General features: G+C 41.7%; 2 protein-coding genes across 4 annotated transcripts; both read left to right on the forward strand.

Annotated features, from left to right (window-relative positions):
• The first annotated feature begins 239 nt into the window (after positions 1 to 239).
• On the forward strand, positions 240 to 8,815 carry sgta (small glutamine rich tetratricopeptide repeat co-chaperone alpha). Its single transcript, XM_074669213.1, has 12 exons — positions 240 to 390; positions 1,672 to 1,818; positions 3,654 to 3,757; positions 3,870 to 3,960; positions 4,061 to 4,160; positions 4,592 to 4,696; positions 7,388 to 7,523; positions 7,601 to 7,663; positions 7,758 to 7,795; positions 7,880 to 8,032; positions 8,122 to 8,248; positions 8,335 to 8,815. Exons 2-11 carry the CDS (start codon positions 1,719 to 1,721, stop codon positions 8,231 to 8,233), a joined length of 1,002 nt encoding a protein of 333 aa, XP_074525314.1. The 5' UTR covers positions 240 to 390; positions 1,672 to 1,718; the 3' UTR covers positions 8,234 to 8,248; positions 8,335 to 8,815.
• A 1,315-nt stretch (positions 8,816 to 10,130) lies between these two features.
• On the forward strand, positions 10,131 to 15,205 carry LOC141788565 (zinc transporter ZIP3-like). Of its 3 annotated transcripts, none has more exons than XM_074667441.1 (3): positions 10,131 to 10,196; positions 12,292 to 12,579; positions 12,829 to 15,205. In XM_074667441.1, exons 2-3 carry the CDS (start codon positions 12,373 to 12,375, stop codon positions 13,567 to 13,569), a joined length of 948 nt encoding a protein of 315 aa, XP_074523542.1. In that variant the 5' UTR covers positions 10,131 to 10,196; positions 12,292 to 12,372; the 3' UTR covers positions 13,570 to 15,205. The 3 variants fall into 3 exon arrangements, with proteins under 3 accessions (XP_074523542.1, XP_074523545.1, XP_074523544.1); XM_074667444.1 differs by having other exon boundaries at positions 10,151 to 10,196; positions 12,304 to 12,579; XM_074667443.1 differs by lacking the exon at positions 10,131 to 10,196 and adding an exon at positions 10,367 to 10,546.
• Positions 15,206 to 16,573: the final 1,368 nt, after the last annotated feature.

The following is a 16,573-nucleotide window of genomic DNA, read 5'->3' on the forward strand; positions in this document are numbered from 1 at the left end:
CCTTTTTTTTAACAAATTAACCATATGACTCATTTAGCAGGACAGCTCAAAGAAGCTTTATTTAAGATCCAAGAATTAAAGTGTTTATTGTCATGTGAACAGTAAAGAAACAGGTTTTTATTTACATTGGTGCAATAAGATTTTTATTTTTATTTTATTTTTTTTTAAACGTGTTTCGCATTTTTATGCTTTTATTCTGAAGGTGAATCAACTGCCTTTCCGTGTCTTCCTGTTGCTGTCACCACCTCCGCTGACGCTTTATGTTCACGTCTAAACTCCTCGACGGGCTAACCAGCTAGCAGAGTGAGAGCTAAGAGTTCTGGAAGGTTCTGGACTAACGTCAAATAACCGTTAACGGGCTCACCTTTACCTGGATCACAGAGACACCTGGTAGGAAACACACTTTACTGTTTGTCACCGTTTGTTTGATTCTAACACCTGAGCCGGATATCAGATCAACGGTCAACGGGACGGGATTAGCTTACCGAGCTAGCTGCTCATATCGTGCTGAGCACACGTCACACCAAACTCCATTCAAATATCAGGCTAAACACATTTATGTCGCTGTAATGTCATAAATAACACAATTTAAAAACAAAATTAGTCCAAATAATGAACTGCCATAACTTATATTGTAGTACGGCTCACTTTAAACACATTTAAAAACACCTGAACGACAACAAAACAGGATTGTGTAGCGTCATCATTACGCCGGTTTTAAATGGTAATTATACAACACAGAGTTAAACTACCCCAGTCATTAAAGGGGATTTATAACATTTTATTTTTATGTAATGATCTGTGACGTGAAACAAAGGGAGGGTCTGTGTCCCCTGTGATTTATGGCTGTATGTTCATGTGCTAACAGGCTAACTTTGTTAGTGACTCCAAGTTCAGATCGACCTCAGAAACTCAGCTTTGGTTTCACCTAGCATCGACCCCCTGCTGTTTTCTGTCTCCTGTTGTTGTCAGCTTGTTCTATTCATACACAGAGGTGAGTACAGTTAGCTGTCAGCTGCTAGCATCATAAACAGTCATGATGAGTTATACTTAGACTGAGTTACTAGAATATTCTACGAGCTAAAGCTAAGTGAGTTTGGTTAGAGGCATGAAAAGCTTTGTGTTTATCTGAGTGTGTGTGATCACAACATCTGAGTTTATCTCTGCATGAGAAGATGTAAGATCTGCACAGTCATGCATTCATAAGTGCTTGTTTGAAATGTTTTATTGAGAGAAAGCTGGAGACAACCCAAGCACCCTAAGGACTGAAAATGATCATAACATCGCTCAAACTGACTTTACAGAGCAGGGAGGAAGATCAAGTCTACAGAGAGTGGAACAATCATAACAAAGACACTTTTCAGCCCAAAACAGCCTCATCCAAGACGGCAATAAATGAGATACAGACCTGAGGACCAGAGGTTTTTATGACTAGCACGTTAGAAATTCATGTCTGAGCAGAAGGAGAGGACAGGGACTTCTACTCTTTCTATTTTTCTGTTGTTACCCAGATTTCCTAGATTTGGAGACACAAAATGCCTTTCAAAACCAGAAATAAAGGGATTGAATTTGACCTGAAACCATGCAAACAGGAAATATCGATGTGGCTTCATATGCTCATAAAGCTCCTCAGCTGAACTCGATGGACTCTCTCACTGTGGTTGTTTGCAGGGTCTCTCTCCCTCAGTGACCACAGAGAAGTCTGAGCGCTCGTCACCATGACAGACAACAAGCGACTCGCCTTCTCCATCATCCAGTTCCTCCACGATCAGCTGCAGTCGGGGAATCTGACCTCAGGCGCTCAGGAGAGTCTGGAAGGTGAGTCTTACTTTAATGCATGAAATCCAACTTGAGAAACAAACAAGATGATGAACAACGTGTGATGATCCTGACCCTGGTTTTCAGACCAAAATGTAGGGTTATTGAAAAGGATATCCAAGTGTTATAACATGAAGAAAATTCTGTGTTTTTAGATTAAAATACTTGAAAATAAGCTTCCAGAAACAGGAGAATAAATGAAATATAGTGAATAATATGTGTAAGAAAGTCTAATTTCTTCTTTTTCTATTTTAAATTCTGTGAGTAAAAAAGACTAGGTTAAGAATATTTTTTCTTTTAAAGAAAGTGTTAGTGCCAAAAAATATGTCATGTTATTGTCTTCGAAAATAGGCCTTGGGTTTATATATATATATTATGGATCACTCTTAAATTAAGCAACTTGAGGGTGTTACAGAGTCTTTAAACAAGTTTTATTTTCAGGTGAGTGAACAAACTGTAGCAGTTTTTATTTTTGCAGAATGTTAAGATCTCATGAGACAAAAAAGACGGTCATTGTTGATTCAAGATCATCTTTTAAACTGAAAGATGAAAAATGTGTTAACACTGTAAAATAAGGTTAAATATCTGACATGTAGATCTAAGAATTTAAAGCTTGTCAGGTAAATAATCCAAGGACCAAGCATCCAGATTAGAGATTAAATTTCAGTGTCTGCCTGGACAAAGAAAGTGATCTGATGACGACATCAGAATAAAACGTTTTGAGTTTTCCCACCAGATTATTGTGATAAAACCAGCAGGAGAACCTGTTTCTTCTTCTGTCGCCTTCACATGTTGCTCCTCCACCCACCTCCTCTCTGCTCCCCAGAGATTTTACTCGTTCATTTATTTATTTGACGATGGAGACGTTCAGCAGTCCTGACTTTTTTTAAACTCTCTAAAAACATTTTTACCCTGGCCATGACGAAACGATCAGATCAAGTGTTAAAATCGCCAACAATCAGAGCTCATAAACCATCTGTAGATGACTGAAGGATTATCCTGTCTGATCTTAAAAATGTTCTTATACTAAGACATCATTTTTATTCCTGAAAAACTTAAAAAGTACATCCTTAATTCTTTCACTTGTTACAAACAGTTCGTGAGTCATTGTTATCTAACGAGACATTTTTCTTGACTTGGCTCTTATTGAGACAGTTTTAACTAAAAACAACAGATAAACACTTAATTTGAGCTCAGTTTTTGCAGGGTGCTGGCCGGAATGCAGGACAGATACACTGAGAAATCACCAGTCCCATTTAGAGCCTCGGAACCCCCTTATGACATCATCAGCTGTGTGGTTTCCATGGTGATGGGGAGCTGAGCTAAACTCAAGTGACACACTCAAGCCTCAGTTATAATCTCTGTTTGGAATCCTAACCAAACCCCTTATTACATCACCAGCTGTTTGGTTTCCATGGTTACAGATCATCTCCATTCATTTTAATGGGGCAAAATTTTTCATGAAATGCTGAATATTTTAAAAAGTATGAGAGTTAGAGATGTGAAAAGTTAACACACACTTCTCCTGAATGATCTGAAAATTTTACAACAAGAACCGTGAAAATTGGTGAGAATTTGTTGAAGGAGTAGCGAAAAATAAAATAATACACAGTCAAATATCTGTAGTTAAACTGTAAATCAGTAACATTTTTGAGCCAAGTTTTAAAACAGTTTCAAAGCAATTAAATTTTTGAATTTTAAATTGAGTTTCTGGAGGCACAGATCAAAGTGATCTGATTGGCCCCCCTCCTCAAACAGAGTGACACCTCCTCTCTGAGAAACCGCCCTCTTATCTCCCGCCACACGCTCCTCATAACTCCTTGTATTCTCTACAGTCGCCGTTCAGTGTTTGGAGACAGCGTTCGAAGTTTCCACCGACGACCAGAGCCTCGCCGTCCCCATGTCGTTACCAGATATCTTCGCCTCGGCTACAGCAAAGGTAGACTCTGAGGGCCAGGTGGATCCTGCCTCCTGAGGACGTCCTGAGGGTGATTCAGAGGGGGGTTAGTCACTGTTTCCTGTAAGATTCTGACTCACTGTGTGTCCTCTAGTTCCCAGCAGAGTCGCAGGTCAACAACAACGCCACCCAGAACACCCTCAGCGAGGAACAGAGAGCCGAGGCCGAGACGCTCAAAACTGACGGTAAAATCAGCAGAGAGGAGGAAACGCGTCCTCACCTCCTTTATTCATGAGGTGACGTTGATCCGTCTGAACAAACACCATCTTTCTGTCTCCACTTCAGGAAATGACCAAATGAAAGTGGAAAACTTTGGAGCTGCTGTCGAGTTTTACTCCAAGGCCATCGCCATCAACCCTCAGAACGCCGTCTACTACTGTAACAGGTCAGTGAAACACGTTAAAACACGCTTTAAACATGTTTTATTCTTCATTTTAAAGAGGGAGGGGATTGTCCTGAAGGAGATGAAGATTTCACACCCTTCATGGTCAGCAGGTTTCCTCCCTGCTTTATCTGGGGGTCACACACGCTGTTATCCTGCTGCATCATCACACACACACTCCTCTGAAGGCTCAGCCTGCTGTGTCTCCGTTAAAGGATTAAAATGTGAAGGAAGCACACGCTGGTCACAAGTGGAAAAGATGAGCATCTGTTAAACACTGAGCTCCTTTGATACAAGGCTGTTTTTTAACTTTGTGTCTCTCACACACACACACACACACACACACACACACACACACACACACACACACACTGCTCTTCTCCCTGAATCTGAAGCTAAGGATCTAAAGCTGCTGTGGTGTTTCTGTGCTGCAGGGCTGCAGCGTACAGCAAACTGGGGAACTACGCTGGAGCGGTGCAGGACTGTGAACAGGCCATCAGCATCGACCCAAACTACAGCAAAGCCTACGGGAGGATGGGGTACGACTCCTCAGACACAGCAAAGCCACATGTCCCTCTGTTGGAGAATACTCTGAATCCTAAAAACAAGAGCTCCAGATCTTCATGAGACCCTGAAATGATGACATCATTGCATATGACATGCTTCTATATGACATGTTGGAGGGGCGGGGCCTCAAACACCAAGGGCTGGCCAATCAGAGTGAAGGGGATTTGAGGAGCGAGGTCCCTTAAAGAGACAGCAGCTAAAACTCTCATTTTTGTAGCATCTATTAGCATACTGTCAATACTGTGTAATTATGTACTATGTAGTGCTAATTAACAGTAAAATTAGGCTACAACTATAGTTTAAAGTAATTCTTTTCGTAAACTAAAGCCCCATTTACAGTTTGGATCAGTTCAGTTTGGTTCAGATTGGATCGGTCCACAGTCAACCGTGCTTATTTGTTGGTGGCGTGTGAGCTGGACGCTGATAGCCACGTCAGTTAGAAAGTAGTGTGACGCTACAGCAGGGTGACACAGTGTACCTCACTGATAAATCCAATGAAGAAGAAAAATGCAACACAGTAAACAAAGAGCAATGATGAAGACATCCAGCAACTAGTCTTCTTTGTGATCGGCATGTAGCTCTTTTTTTACAAAGAACAATCAAACTTTGGTTCAGAGAAGACTGTGAGCCTCCAGGAGAAATAATGTAACTATATTATATTATATATTAGCAATATATACCATCATGCATTGCGGTTCAAACAGAAGAAATGGCTGATTACATGTTTAATTATTACTAATAGCATGAAACAACATTAAAAACTGTCAGAGAATAACACTGAGCTCCCTGTTTAACTCTCGGACGAGCCTGTCTCAGAACTTTGAGCTGAGAAACAAACAACGCGGACGTTAGCCGTTAAACCGTTCCACGCGGGTGATGCATTCACTGGACCTTGGAATTCTTAAACACAGCATAAGTTCTGCGCAAATATATGGTTTATCTATTTAAAAATAAGGTGTAATAAATGTTTCTATTATATTTGGCTGTTGCAGAAAATAAGCTAAATATAATATTAGGGATCACTAAAATAAATACTGTTTCACAGTTTTTAAGAAAAGATATAACTGTAAATCCCCAGTCGTCCGTGAGCGACGCAAGAGTAAATACGTCGCTCACGGACGGCTGGTGAGTAGTGTCCGAAATGTTGTTTTAATTTAGCTGATTGAGTGGACTATAGAGTCAACTACATCTGATTCACTGTATAGTGAGTAGTAGGAGGGAATGAGTGAGTGATTTCAGACACAACCTCAGAGAGATCAGAGAGTTCCAGAATGTTGTGACATCATCAGGGCAGAATGTAGTGATGTCATAAAGACAGAAAGCTCTCTGTGTATGGTAAGCCCTTTTAACATTTAATAGCTAGTCTGAATATGTAATATAGATATCCACAATTCAATTCTTCCTAGGACAAACCACGCCCCTTTCCCCATTCATGTGTGTGGGGTTTCTCATTACAGATATCTTAAATTCAGTTATGGATAGCCACAATAGGAGATGTGGATATCTTCAACTAAATTATGACTATCCATAAATCTAGTTGCAGATATCTACAATTTCATTCTGGCTAGTCACAATTCCAAATCAAGATATCTTCAACCCCCTTCCATCAAAGATATCTATAACAGCATTTATAGATATCTTTAATCACAGTTTGACCAGTCAAAATGCCGTTATAGATATCTTGAACTGGAATTACGCCTAGTCAGAATGAAATTGTAGATATCTGCAACTAGATTTATGGATAGCTATGATTTAGTTGCAGATATCTATGATCAAGTTACAGATATCTTTAAATTAATTGTGGTTAGAGATATCTCAAATTCAAGATATCTTAAACTTTTATTTTAACTAGTCAAAATGTGATTACAGATGTCTTGAAACAGAGTTTCAAAACTTATGACAGGTAAAGGAGGAGGAGCTTGCTGCAGTGAATGTAGCTCTTGTTTCCCACAGAGTCCCTGATTATAAGTTTGTTTTATTTGATGCCATTTTCTAAATATCTTGTCGATGACAGCAATCTCCATTTCTTCTACTAAGAAAACTGTTCAAATGATTTTTTCTCTTCTCTCCTCCAGTTTATTTGGGTCAGTATCCAATGGGAAGCCTCGCATGTCCAGCGTCATGAACACATTTCTGACAGTCAAAATCACATTTCAGATATCTCTAACTGTAATTGTGGATAGTCCAAACTGAATTAGAGATATCTGCACATTTAGGATGGTGACGAGGTGAAGGGCAGCTTTCAGGGAGTCATTGCAGATATCTGTAACTCAGTTTGGACTAATGGAAACTGAGTTACAGATATCTCTAACTGTCATTGTGACTAGTCAAAACTGAATTATAGAATCTCCAACTGTATTTTTGACTAGTCACAATTATGTTGTTGATATCTATAATGTTAATTCCAGGGAGTCAAATGTAGCTGTTACATGTTAAAGGGCTTACCATAGTCTGTGCTTGATGATGAACATTCTAGAACCTCATTGATGGAGCTGCAGCAGAAAGGCCGAGTAGAGCTTTAAGAACAAGAACCAGGACTTTAACAGAGAGATTTAAAGATGCTACAGAGGCCCGAGAGGGACAGTACAGGTTACATCAAGCTAAGTATGTTGTGTTGTAGTCGTGATGTGTTCACTGACTTCTCTGTGTGTCGTTTGTTGCAGTTTGGCTCTGGCCAGCCTGAACAAACACACAGAAGCAGCCTCTTACTATAAGAAAGCTCTGGAGCTCGACCCCGACAACGACACGTACAAAACCAACCTGAAGATCGCAGAGGAGAAGATGGAGACGTCCAGTCCGGTGAGTCACTGAGAGATGGAAGGTTACCTGAGCTGTGTCCAGGTATGACCCTGTTCTCATGTCTGTCTCCCCCTCAGACGGCGGGGATGGGCGGAGTCGATCTGGCCGGTCTGCTCAGTAACCCCGGCTTCATGAACATGGTGAGATCTCTTCTCTAGCTGGTCTTAGTGTTTCATTCTTTCTTCACTCCGTCCTGTGAGTAACAGCTGAGCGTGTGTGTGTGTGTGTCTGCAGGCGTCCTCTCTGATGAACAACCCTCAGGTCCAGCAGCTGTAAGTCCTCCAGCGTCTCTTCCTCTGTGGTTCTCCTTCTCCGGGCTGCTCTGGTAAACTTTCTGACGTCTCTCTTCCTCCCAGGATGTCAGGGATGATGTCAGGAGCGTACGGCGGGATGGGAGGAGTAGGAGGAGGTGGAGGTGGAGGTGCATCAGCAGCAGCACCAGGACCAGGACCAGCGCCTGGACCAACAGGAGCCCCCGGAGCTGGGGATTTATCCGGACTGATCCAGGCGTACGTTCCCGAGCAGAGGCGGTCTTAGAGTGTCCTCTCTATCCCTCTCAGGGGTCCGGCTGTTGATGTGTTTCCTGTTTGTGTCTCAGGGGTCAGCAGTTCGCTCAGCAGATGCAGCAGCAGAATCCTGAACTCATCGAACAGCTGAGGAGTCAAATCCGCAACCGAACGCCCAGCGCAGGGAACGAGGAGCAGCCATGACACCCAGAAAATACAGTAAACACAACGTCTTTGGATTTGTTGATTCTCTTTTACTTTGGCGGGGTGTAACCCATCCTTTCCTGTCTCTCTTCCTCTCCCAGGTTGGTCAGGTGTGTGTGTGTGAGTGTGTGGAGGAGAACAGCTGATTTGGATAACTCGAAGGACTCAAAGGAAGTTTTTGTTTTTTTTGTTCTGTCACTGAATCTTTTTCTGCACGAGACACTGCGTGCTGCGTTCAGGAGCCACGTCACCAAAAAGCAACAGCCACTTCCTGCGGCTCCGTGTGGTTCTTAGGAAGAAGAGTTTGAAGTAACACTTTAACATCGAACACGGTAACCCTAACGTTGATCCTGCTCTGGTAGAAACATGGACCTGACACCTTCAGAGTTCTTCTTAAAACCACACCGTGTAACTTTACATGTTTGTCCTGAACCTTGAGGATATCTGAGGAGTGTGTGTGTGTGTGTGTGTGAGTGAGCAAGGGTGTGTGAATGAGTGAATGTGTGCATGACAGAGTGTGTATCAGGGTAAGTTCAGAGAGTTGAAACAGTCTTGAAATTAAAGAAGCATCTCAACATTTTACCCCCTCCTCCCGTCTGATGTTTGGTGATTTTATCTGGAAACCTCGTTCAGAGCAGATTGAGGTCACATCCTGTGACGCAGACGAAAACAGCAACAGTCAGAACGTTTCAGTGATAGCAGACACAATCCACTCTTTAGCGTTACGGAGACGGCAGTGCTTTGGACCGTACTGTCCCCACCCTGAGGCGGTCTGATGGGTCTGAGAAAAATCAAGGATTACAGAAAAAACACCAAAGCGCCTCACATCTCAGACCAAACACCAAACCTGCTGGGCTCCGTTTGTTTGTTACAGAAATGATGTCCTTCTGTAGGATTCCTTTACTCTGATCGTTTTCTTTTTTTTTTTTTTTTCAGATTTGAGAAATGAAAAAGAAACCACACAAATTCCTCAACCAGACTGTCTTTTTTTATTTTTTTCTACCAAACAGGTCAAAGCTGGTTAAAAGAAAAGGGGAAAAAACAGAAACATTATCTCTATGTTTTTGACTGAAAAATCCAGTTATTCTGCTTTCAGATTAGAATTCTGCAAAAATTCCAGAACAGTGGTAACATTCTAGAATTCTAATGTAATCCCAGAACACAGGTAACATTCTAGAATTCTGATGTAGTTTTAGAATTTTAGAATTATTCTAGGGTACTAGTAAAGTGCTAAAATTCCAGCCAAGCAGAACAACTATCTGCAAAAGCTTTGAATATAAAGACTAATAACCCTCATTCACCTGACTCAAACACATACAAACAAAAATTAAAATTTCCTTTTAAAAAAAAATAAAAATTGCCAGAGAACTCTGGTCCTTCATCTTAGTGATGCTTAGATATGTATTTTAAATCAAAGCGTACACTCACAAGCCCATTAAACAGTATGAATTTAAACAACAGGTACAATTTTTTTTACCGTCTAGCCTTCATCTTTTTTTAAAAAAAACTTTTTTTATGTATTACTTTATTTATTTATAACAACAGTTTGAATTTTACTCAGATTTAGTTTAAGGAACATTTACCAAAATAATGAAAGTTGTGTTATGCAGATAACTTTTTAAGGTTTCAACAACTTTTAATTATATTTAGATCTCTTTGGGAAAAGAAAAAAAAAGGAAAAACAGACCAGATGAAAAAGGATTATTAGAAATTGCAAACATACAATTGTACTCAAAGGAAAAAAACAAAATGATGAATTGACAATAAAATTTTAGAAAATAAAATAAAATAAACAAGAAACGGCAAAACAGTGAAGTTGAAATAAAAGGGGGGAAAAAACTCACAATTCCATGTAATTCAGGTTACGTCATCTGCAAAGCCACCACTCAGCGCCCTGAGAACAGGTGACGTCAAGGAGGAAGTTTCATGCACCTGCTGCTAAAGGATACGGAGGCCCGGACAGGTAAACACGCTCATTTTTACGGTTTCACGGTTCGATTTTTATGTGTTGATCTCATTTAGCTGCGTTGACTTGTATTTGAAAAGCAAAAAAAACCCGCCATTTTTTTTTCTAACCGGAGAGTAAAGGATCCCTCGAGCTGCTGGGGGCTAAACACAGCTAGCTTAGCTTCGTCAAGGTTCCGGGTGTAAAACAGACTGCGGCCGGAAGTAGAGTGAGGATGTTTTTTACTCCAACACAAAATTTATCAGAGTAAGGGGGATAGGAGGAATTTTAATTGTCTTAAAATGTGAAGTTTCAATGAGTGAAGCATGAGAAGCACAAATGACTAAATCAGTTACCTCTGGAGTGGGGTAAGTGTTGTTTTATTTTGAAGGTTTACACCGGAAGCAAACCTAAATGTCATGTATTGGCTTACACCACCTGCGGCAACGACATTAACATAACGATTTAAAAACGGGCGAAAACATTCATTAACATCAAAATAAACCATCTTATTTTGTCTTGTTTGATTAATTTTTACCTTGTAAGGCTCAGCGTGTTGTTCAATGATTCAGTTCAGTCCAGACTTTTATTTCCTCGTTATTTCTATAAGGAAGGTTTGAGGAAATGTTTATTTCTGTGAACACTTCCAGGACAACACCTGTTCAGCCCGTAGCCTCAGGTTCAGTCTCTTTACAGCACCCAGAAAAGCTTTAAGGTTTAGCATGAGGTGTGTCCTGTCCATGCGTTGTTATTTTTAAATTTACTCAGTTCAACCTTTTATGTTTCACTTTTATAATAGTTAGCATTCACCTAGACAAGAAGAAAAGGTGTAAAAATAAAACCATGAGCTTTAAAACTGAGAGCAACATAAGAACAACAGACTTCAACAGTTGAGCAGAAGGCAGGGAAATAATTAGACTGGAAATAATTTCACAAAGGTCACTAAAGTTGAAATAATATGACAGATATTCATAAAATGTGTAAAAACAAGTTTTTTGATAAATTTGATTTTTCTTTTATTGTGAAATATATGTTTATATCTTTAAAGGTAATGTATGAAAGATATATATATATATTTATTTCCATGCATGGTAAGGATGCTCAATTTGATATTATTTAAAACGTATGTCAAACTGTATTGCTCCCAAAACACTCTTTCTTTGTCTCTTATGACTAGCTCTCTGACTTGTCAGAGGCTGTACCTGAGTTACAGTCACTGTTCAGGCTAACAGGGGGGGATGATAAATCACTCATTAAAATAAACTAAAAAGTTAAAAAAAAAAAAGTAAAATACATATAAATAATATGTCTTTTGGTTATTTTCATGAAGTTGTTTAAGAGGTGAGTTTTCTAGATTTGTGCAAATGTCTAGAATTTTATGAAATTCTATAACTGCAGATATTCTAGAATTTAGCTTACACTCCAGAACTAAACTCACATTCTTAAATTATGCTAGAATTCTGGAATTCTGCTTCGAATTTTCGAGAACATGCCATAATTCAAGAATGATTGTTTTGTTCTAGAGTTCAACTCACATTAGACAATTCTACTTACAAACTACAGTTGTGCTAAAATTCTAGACTTTGGCCATTATTCACATGAGTAGTATGTTATCGGTTATTTTCATGGAAGTGGTTTAAAAAGTGAGTTTTCTAGAATCATGCTTGCATCCAGAATTCTATTTACAGAATCTCAGAAATATCTACAGAATTATATAAAATGTATTAATTCTGTAGATATTCCAGGATTTTGCTTATGCTCCAGAATAATGCTCACATTCTAAACTGATGCTAAAATTCTGGAATTCTGCTTATTTTCTAGAAAACTGCCATTACTCTAGAGTGTTAGTTTTATTCCAGAATTCTGCTAACAGTTTATAATGGAGCAACTATCTGACAGGAGTCCCTCTCAGCCGTTTGCTAAACCCTTCGTTTACCGTCAATAACTGGTTTATGTCCGTCTGCAGAGTGAGCACATTCAGCAGGGCTCCCCTACTGACTCTGAGTGTCACACAGATAGTTCTAGATTTGATCTAGATCAGTTTTTAGCTGGAAACATAGTGAAGTAAAGAGATGTTAATGATCTATTTCCATTCTGCTCTCCCATGTCCCAGTGCACGTCCCAGTGGAACCATTAAAGATGTCCCAGCAGCGCCAGTAGACGGGTTGAAGTGTTTTCTGGGCGGGGCTTCAGGATGGAGATCCTGGTGGCCAAGCTGCTCGGCCTGCTGGGATTGTTTGGCCTCATGCTGGCCGGCGTGCTGGTCCCAGTGCGCCTCCTGCTGGTGGACTACGACAAAGCTCACAGATACAGGAGAGCGCTGTCTCTGTGCAACTCGTTTGGAGGAGGCGTGTTCCTCGCTACGTGCTTTAATGCTCTGCTGCCAGCTGTCAGAGACAAGGTGACACACACACACACACACACACACACACACACACACACACACACACACACACACACCACAAAGCATCGTGTCATTAGTCCCCTCACAGGTCTACTCACGGCCTCTGAGTCAACAGAAGGTGACGCCACCTCCATGATTAATGACAGGCTGAATGTTTGCCCATGTGGACGTTTTATTCCTCTGTCTCTTCCTCCTCCTCCTCCTCCTCCTCCTCTTCTTCCTCCTCCTCCTCCTCCTCCTCCTCAGGTGTCGTCCCTCTTCCAGCAGCTGAAGATCAGCAGCGACTACCCGCTGGCGGAGACGATGATGATGCTGGGCTTGTTCCTCACCGTGTTCGTGGAGCAGACCGTCCTGACCTTCAGGAAAGAGAAACCGTCCTTCATCGACCTGGAGACCTTCAACGCCTGCGGCTCGGAGGCGGGCAGTGACTCCGAGTACGACACACCCTTCATCTCCTCAGCGCGAGGCTCGGCGGGCAGGCGGCGCCCACACGGACACCAACATGGACACTTCAGTCCAGCAGAGCTGGCGGGGGCGGGGCCTCTGCGCCTGGCCAGTCTGGTCCTGGCTCTGTCAGCGCACTCCGTGTTCGAAGGTTTGGCGCTCGGCTTGCAGGACGACGCCGCCAAGCTGGGAAACCTCTTCCTGGGCGTGGCCGTGCACGAGACGCTGGCCGCTGTGGCGCTCGGGGTGAGCGTTGCGAAGGCGTCGCTGGGCATGAAGGACGCCATCAAGCTGGGTGTGACGGTGAGCCTGATGATCCCGCTGGGGATGGCCGTGGGGATGGGCATTGAGTCGGCGCAGACGCTGGCGGGCGCCGTGGTGTCGGTGGTGCTGCAGGGACTCGCTGCTGGAACTTTCCTCTTCGTCACCTTCTTTGAGATCCTGTCCCAGGAGCTGGAGGACAAACAGGACCGGCTGCTCAAAGTGCTTTTCCTCATCCTGGGGTACGCTGTGCTCGCCGCGCTGGTTTTCATCAAGTGGTGACACACAGGAAGTCTGTCACACACACACACACACACACACATTGATACCAAAGTCAAGTCATTTTGTCATTTTTTAGTTACACTGAGGAGGTAACAGTCACATGATCCAGAGGTTTCACCTGGCTCCAGGAAGTTATGACATCACTCATAGGTGTGGAAACGGATGAAACAGGGCCAAACCTCTCTTTACAGATTCTACGTTAAAGTGTCAGATCTATATGGAGAAGTTCTGGATTTTTGTCTGAGGAGTTCTGGAATCGGAATTCTGCTCTTGAGCTCAGAATTCTACAATGTAACTAATTTATTTTACATTCTAGAATTCTGAGATCAAAGGTGGAATTCTGCCTCTGATGTCATCCCTATGAAGGGAGATGGAGTGAAGCCTCCGTGTGACTAAGGGCCAATCCTGATTTGACCCCTTAGCCCTTGGTTTTGCGCGTGGACATCTGGTAAAGTGGTGTCCCAAATCTCCGTAACGTGAAGGTGAATCAAAGACAAACAAGGACATCACTGAAACCAAGGGGTTTGACAAATTTCCCATGATTTCCCACGTAAACATTAGCCATGTTTTAAAATCTCTTGTTGTAACGATCTAGCTAACGCTGATAACAGCTACAGTGATGTCGAGCAGGGTGACACATTCACAGCAAACAGACTTCACTGTAATAAACTGTATTTCATGAAGGTTCAGACAAATAAGCTGCATTAGCTACAGAAGCTATGCTAAGCTACCGCTACAGTATTCAGAAGCTACAGAATATAGCTTCTGAATACTGAAACATTAGCTTAACGTTAGCTTTTCCTAGCTTAGCTGTCTCGTTACTCATGTGATATTGTTGTAAAAATGTGTTTGCGCTGGAAGAGAAGAAACAGTCCAGGCCTGAATCAGCGAACACTCCTGAAACGTTGTCCTGAGTAAAGCCTCCTGAGGCAACATTTCTTCTTAGTAAGACGTTAAAGACACTTTTTAGAAGAATTTATACTCTTTCCTTTTTTTAAACCCATATTTGGACATTCCTCTCTTCTTCGTTGGTGCATTTATTCTTCTGTTGTCCTCGCGCTGAAGAATCAAAATGCTTTGTCGCTCTAACACAGGGTCCCTTTAACGCCTCACCTGTGAGGTGGTGCGTCGGGGTGCTCTGTGACATCACTGTGACGTCATAACGAACGTCCTGATTATCCTGAAGAAGAAATATTATCACTGATGAAGTAAACGCGTCACGTTGAGACTCATTTACAGACTTTGTACTGTGGGTTAGTTAGTGAATATCAGGGATCATTAACTTTATTAATGTGATATCATTATTTATGTCTTTTATTTTGTATCAGACGTGGTGCAGTAACGTATATTTTCCTCTAGGTGGCAGTGTGTGACAGTGACACAGTGCGCCTGTATGCTTGGCTGAAGTTCAGTTTGTGATGAAGGTTTTTCTCTGTGAACTCTTTTATATAACTCCTTCCTTCTTTGTAGTGAAATCAAACCAGTGCAGCCTTTAAACTCCGACTTTCTATGAATTAAATCTTTATTTTTATGATTTGATGTCCTCGTGTTGTGATGCTGAAGCAGTTTTGTACCTATGGTTTGTGTCATCTCGTGTTTCTCTTGTGTTGTTGGTATTAAACAGATGATTTTACCTGTAGATGAAGACAATCTGGTGAGTTTCGAATGTGTGTTTTCTCTCGGCTGCGTAAAAAAAAAAAATGAGATGGTGCTCATGTCATCTATGAACTTCTGCTCTTTGAATATTTACAGTTGAGACAAAGTTAAATCAGAGGAAAAGAAACGAATCAAAAGTTTCAAAACTGTTCAACAAGTTAAAAAATAGTCCATAAAAGCTTTTTACATTCTTCCAGTAGCACTTTGAGGTTTCTTGGAATGAAAAGTGAGTTATGAATAAAATTTATTGTTTTTATTTTTAGTTTTGTCAATACAGCCTCTGATGACGGTGGGTTTCAAAACTCTGTTGAAGAAACAAATGGGTGATGTCACAGGGAGAAGGTATGAAATCACTCAAGTCAAAATTTGCCAAATGAAGAATCAGATTTATCAAGTATCACAGAAGCTTTTTGTCCCTTAAGGCCACCATAGGGAGGGGTTTCATCCCAAAGCCTGGACCCTCCCATTTCTTCTCTCGGTACCTTGAAGCATAGCCCGGACTCTCCTGGACTCTCCTGGACTCTCCTGGACTCTCCTGGACTCTCCTGGACCAGGTGAATCCTTACGTCACAGAGACTTTGGGAGCCGTCACACCTGGAGCCACCTGTAACAGCTCTGATTGGATTAGAAGCTGCGGCGCCTCCATCCATTGTTTAGCGACACTTTAAACGGAGCTCAGAGAAACGTCAGGAAGAGCACCTCTGAATTAAGCTGGTTAATGTCGGGCCTGCTGGAAAGTGATTAATACCATCAATCGTAGAGCCGCGTCACTCAGATCCTTCCAGGTGGATCTGATTGAACCTGTTTTTAGATCCACTTCAGAGTAAATAAGAGGAGTGAGACAATTACTGGGATCATAAGCTCACTGACAGAGGGAGGCTTCACATAGTCACCGTTTCCCTCTGCGGAGCTGCAGTTCTCCACCTCTCCACCAGATGTCCTCACACTCCCTGCTCCCTCAACCACACCTGACACCACCCCCCTCAGCTCTTCAGTTACCTGTCCCTCCGAGCTTCATAAACAGACTCATTTATACTCACAAACCCTCTGAAACAGTCTCCATGTTGACTTAGTTAACCCTGCTCCAAGCTGGGAAACGGAAGTCCAGCGTGTTTTTTAAAAGCGAAAATATGTCGCTCTCCCATATTTATCAGACTGTTTTTAAACCAAAGAAAGAAAAAGGTTTTTATTCCCATCTACCAAAACAGAAATCTAATTGAAAACCCAACAACATGCAACATCTCATCATCCGTGTGTAAAATGCAGTGAAATGTTGACACAGCTGATAAACTTTTCTTCTACTTTTTGTGCCTTGAGCAGTTTATCACTAGAGGCGCTGGTCGGCTGT

This window comes from Halichoeres trimaculatus, unplaced genomic scaffold, assembly GCF_033239565.1.
Source record: "Halichoeres trimaculatus isolate MK-OKI-2021-1 unplaced genomic scaffold, fHalTri1.1 fHalTri1_scaffold_4, whole genome shotgun sequence".
NCBI classification, from domain to species: Eukaryota; Metazoa; Chordata; class Actinopteri; order Labriformes; family Labridae; genus Halichoeres; species Halichoeres trimaculatus.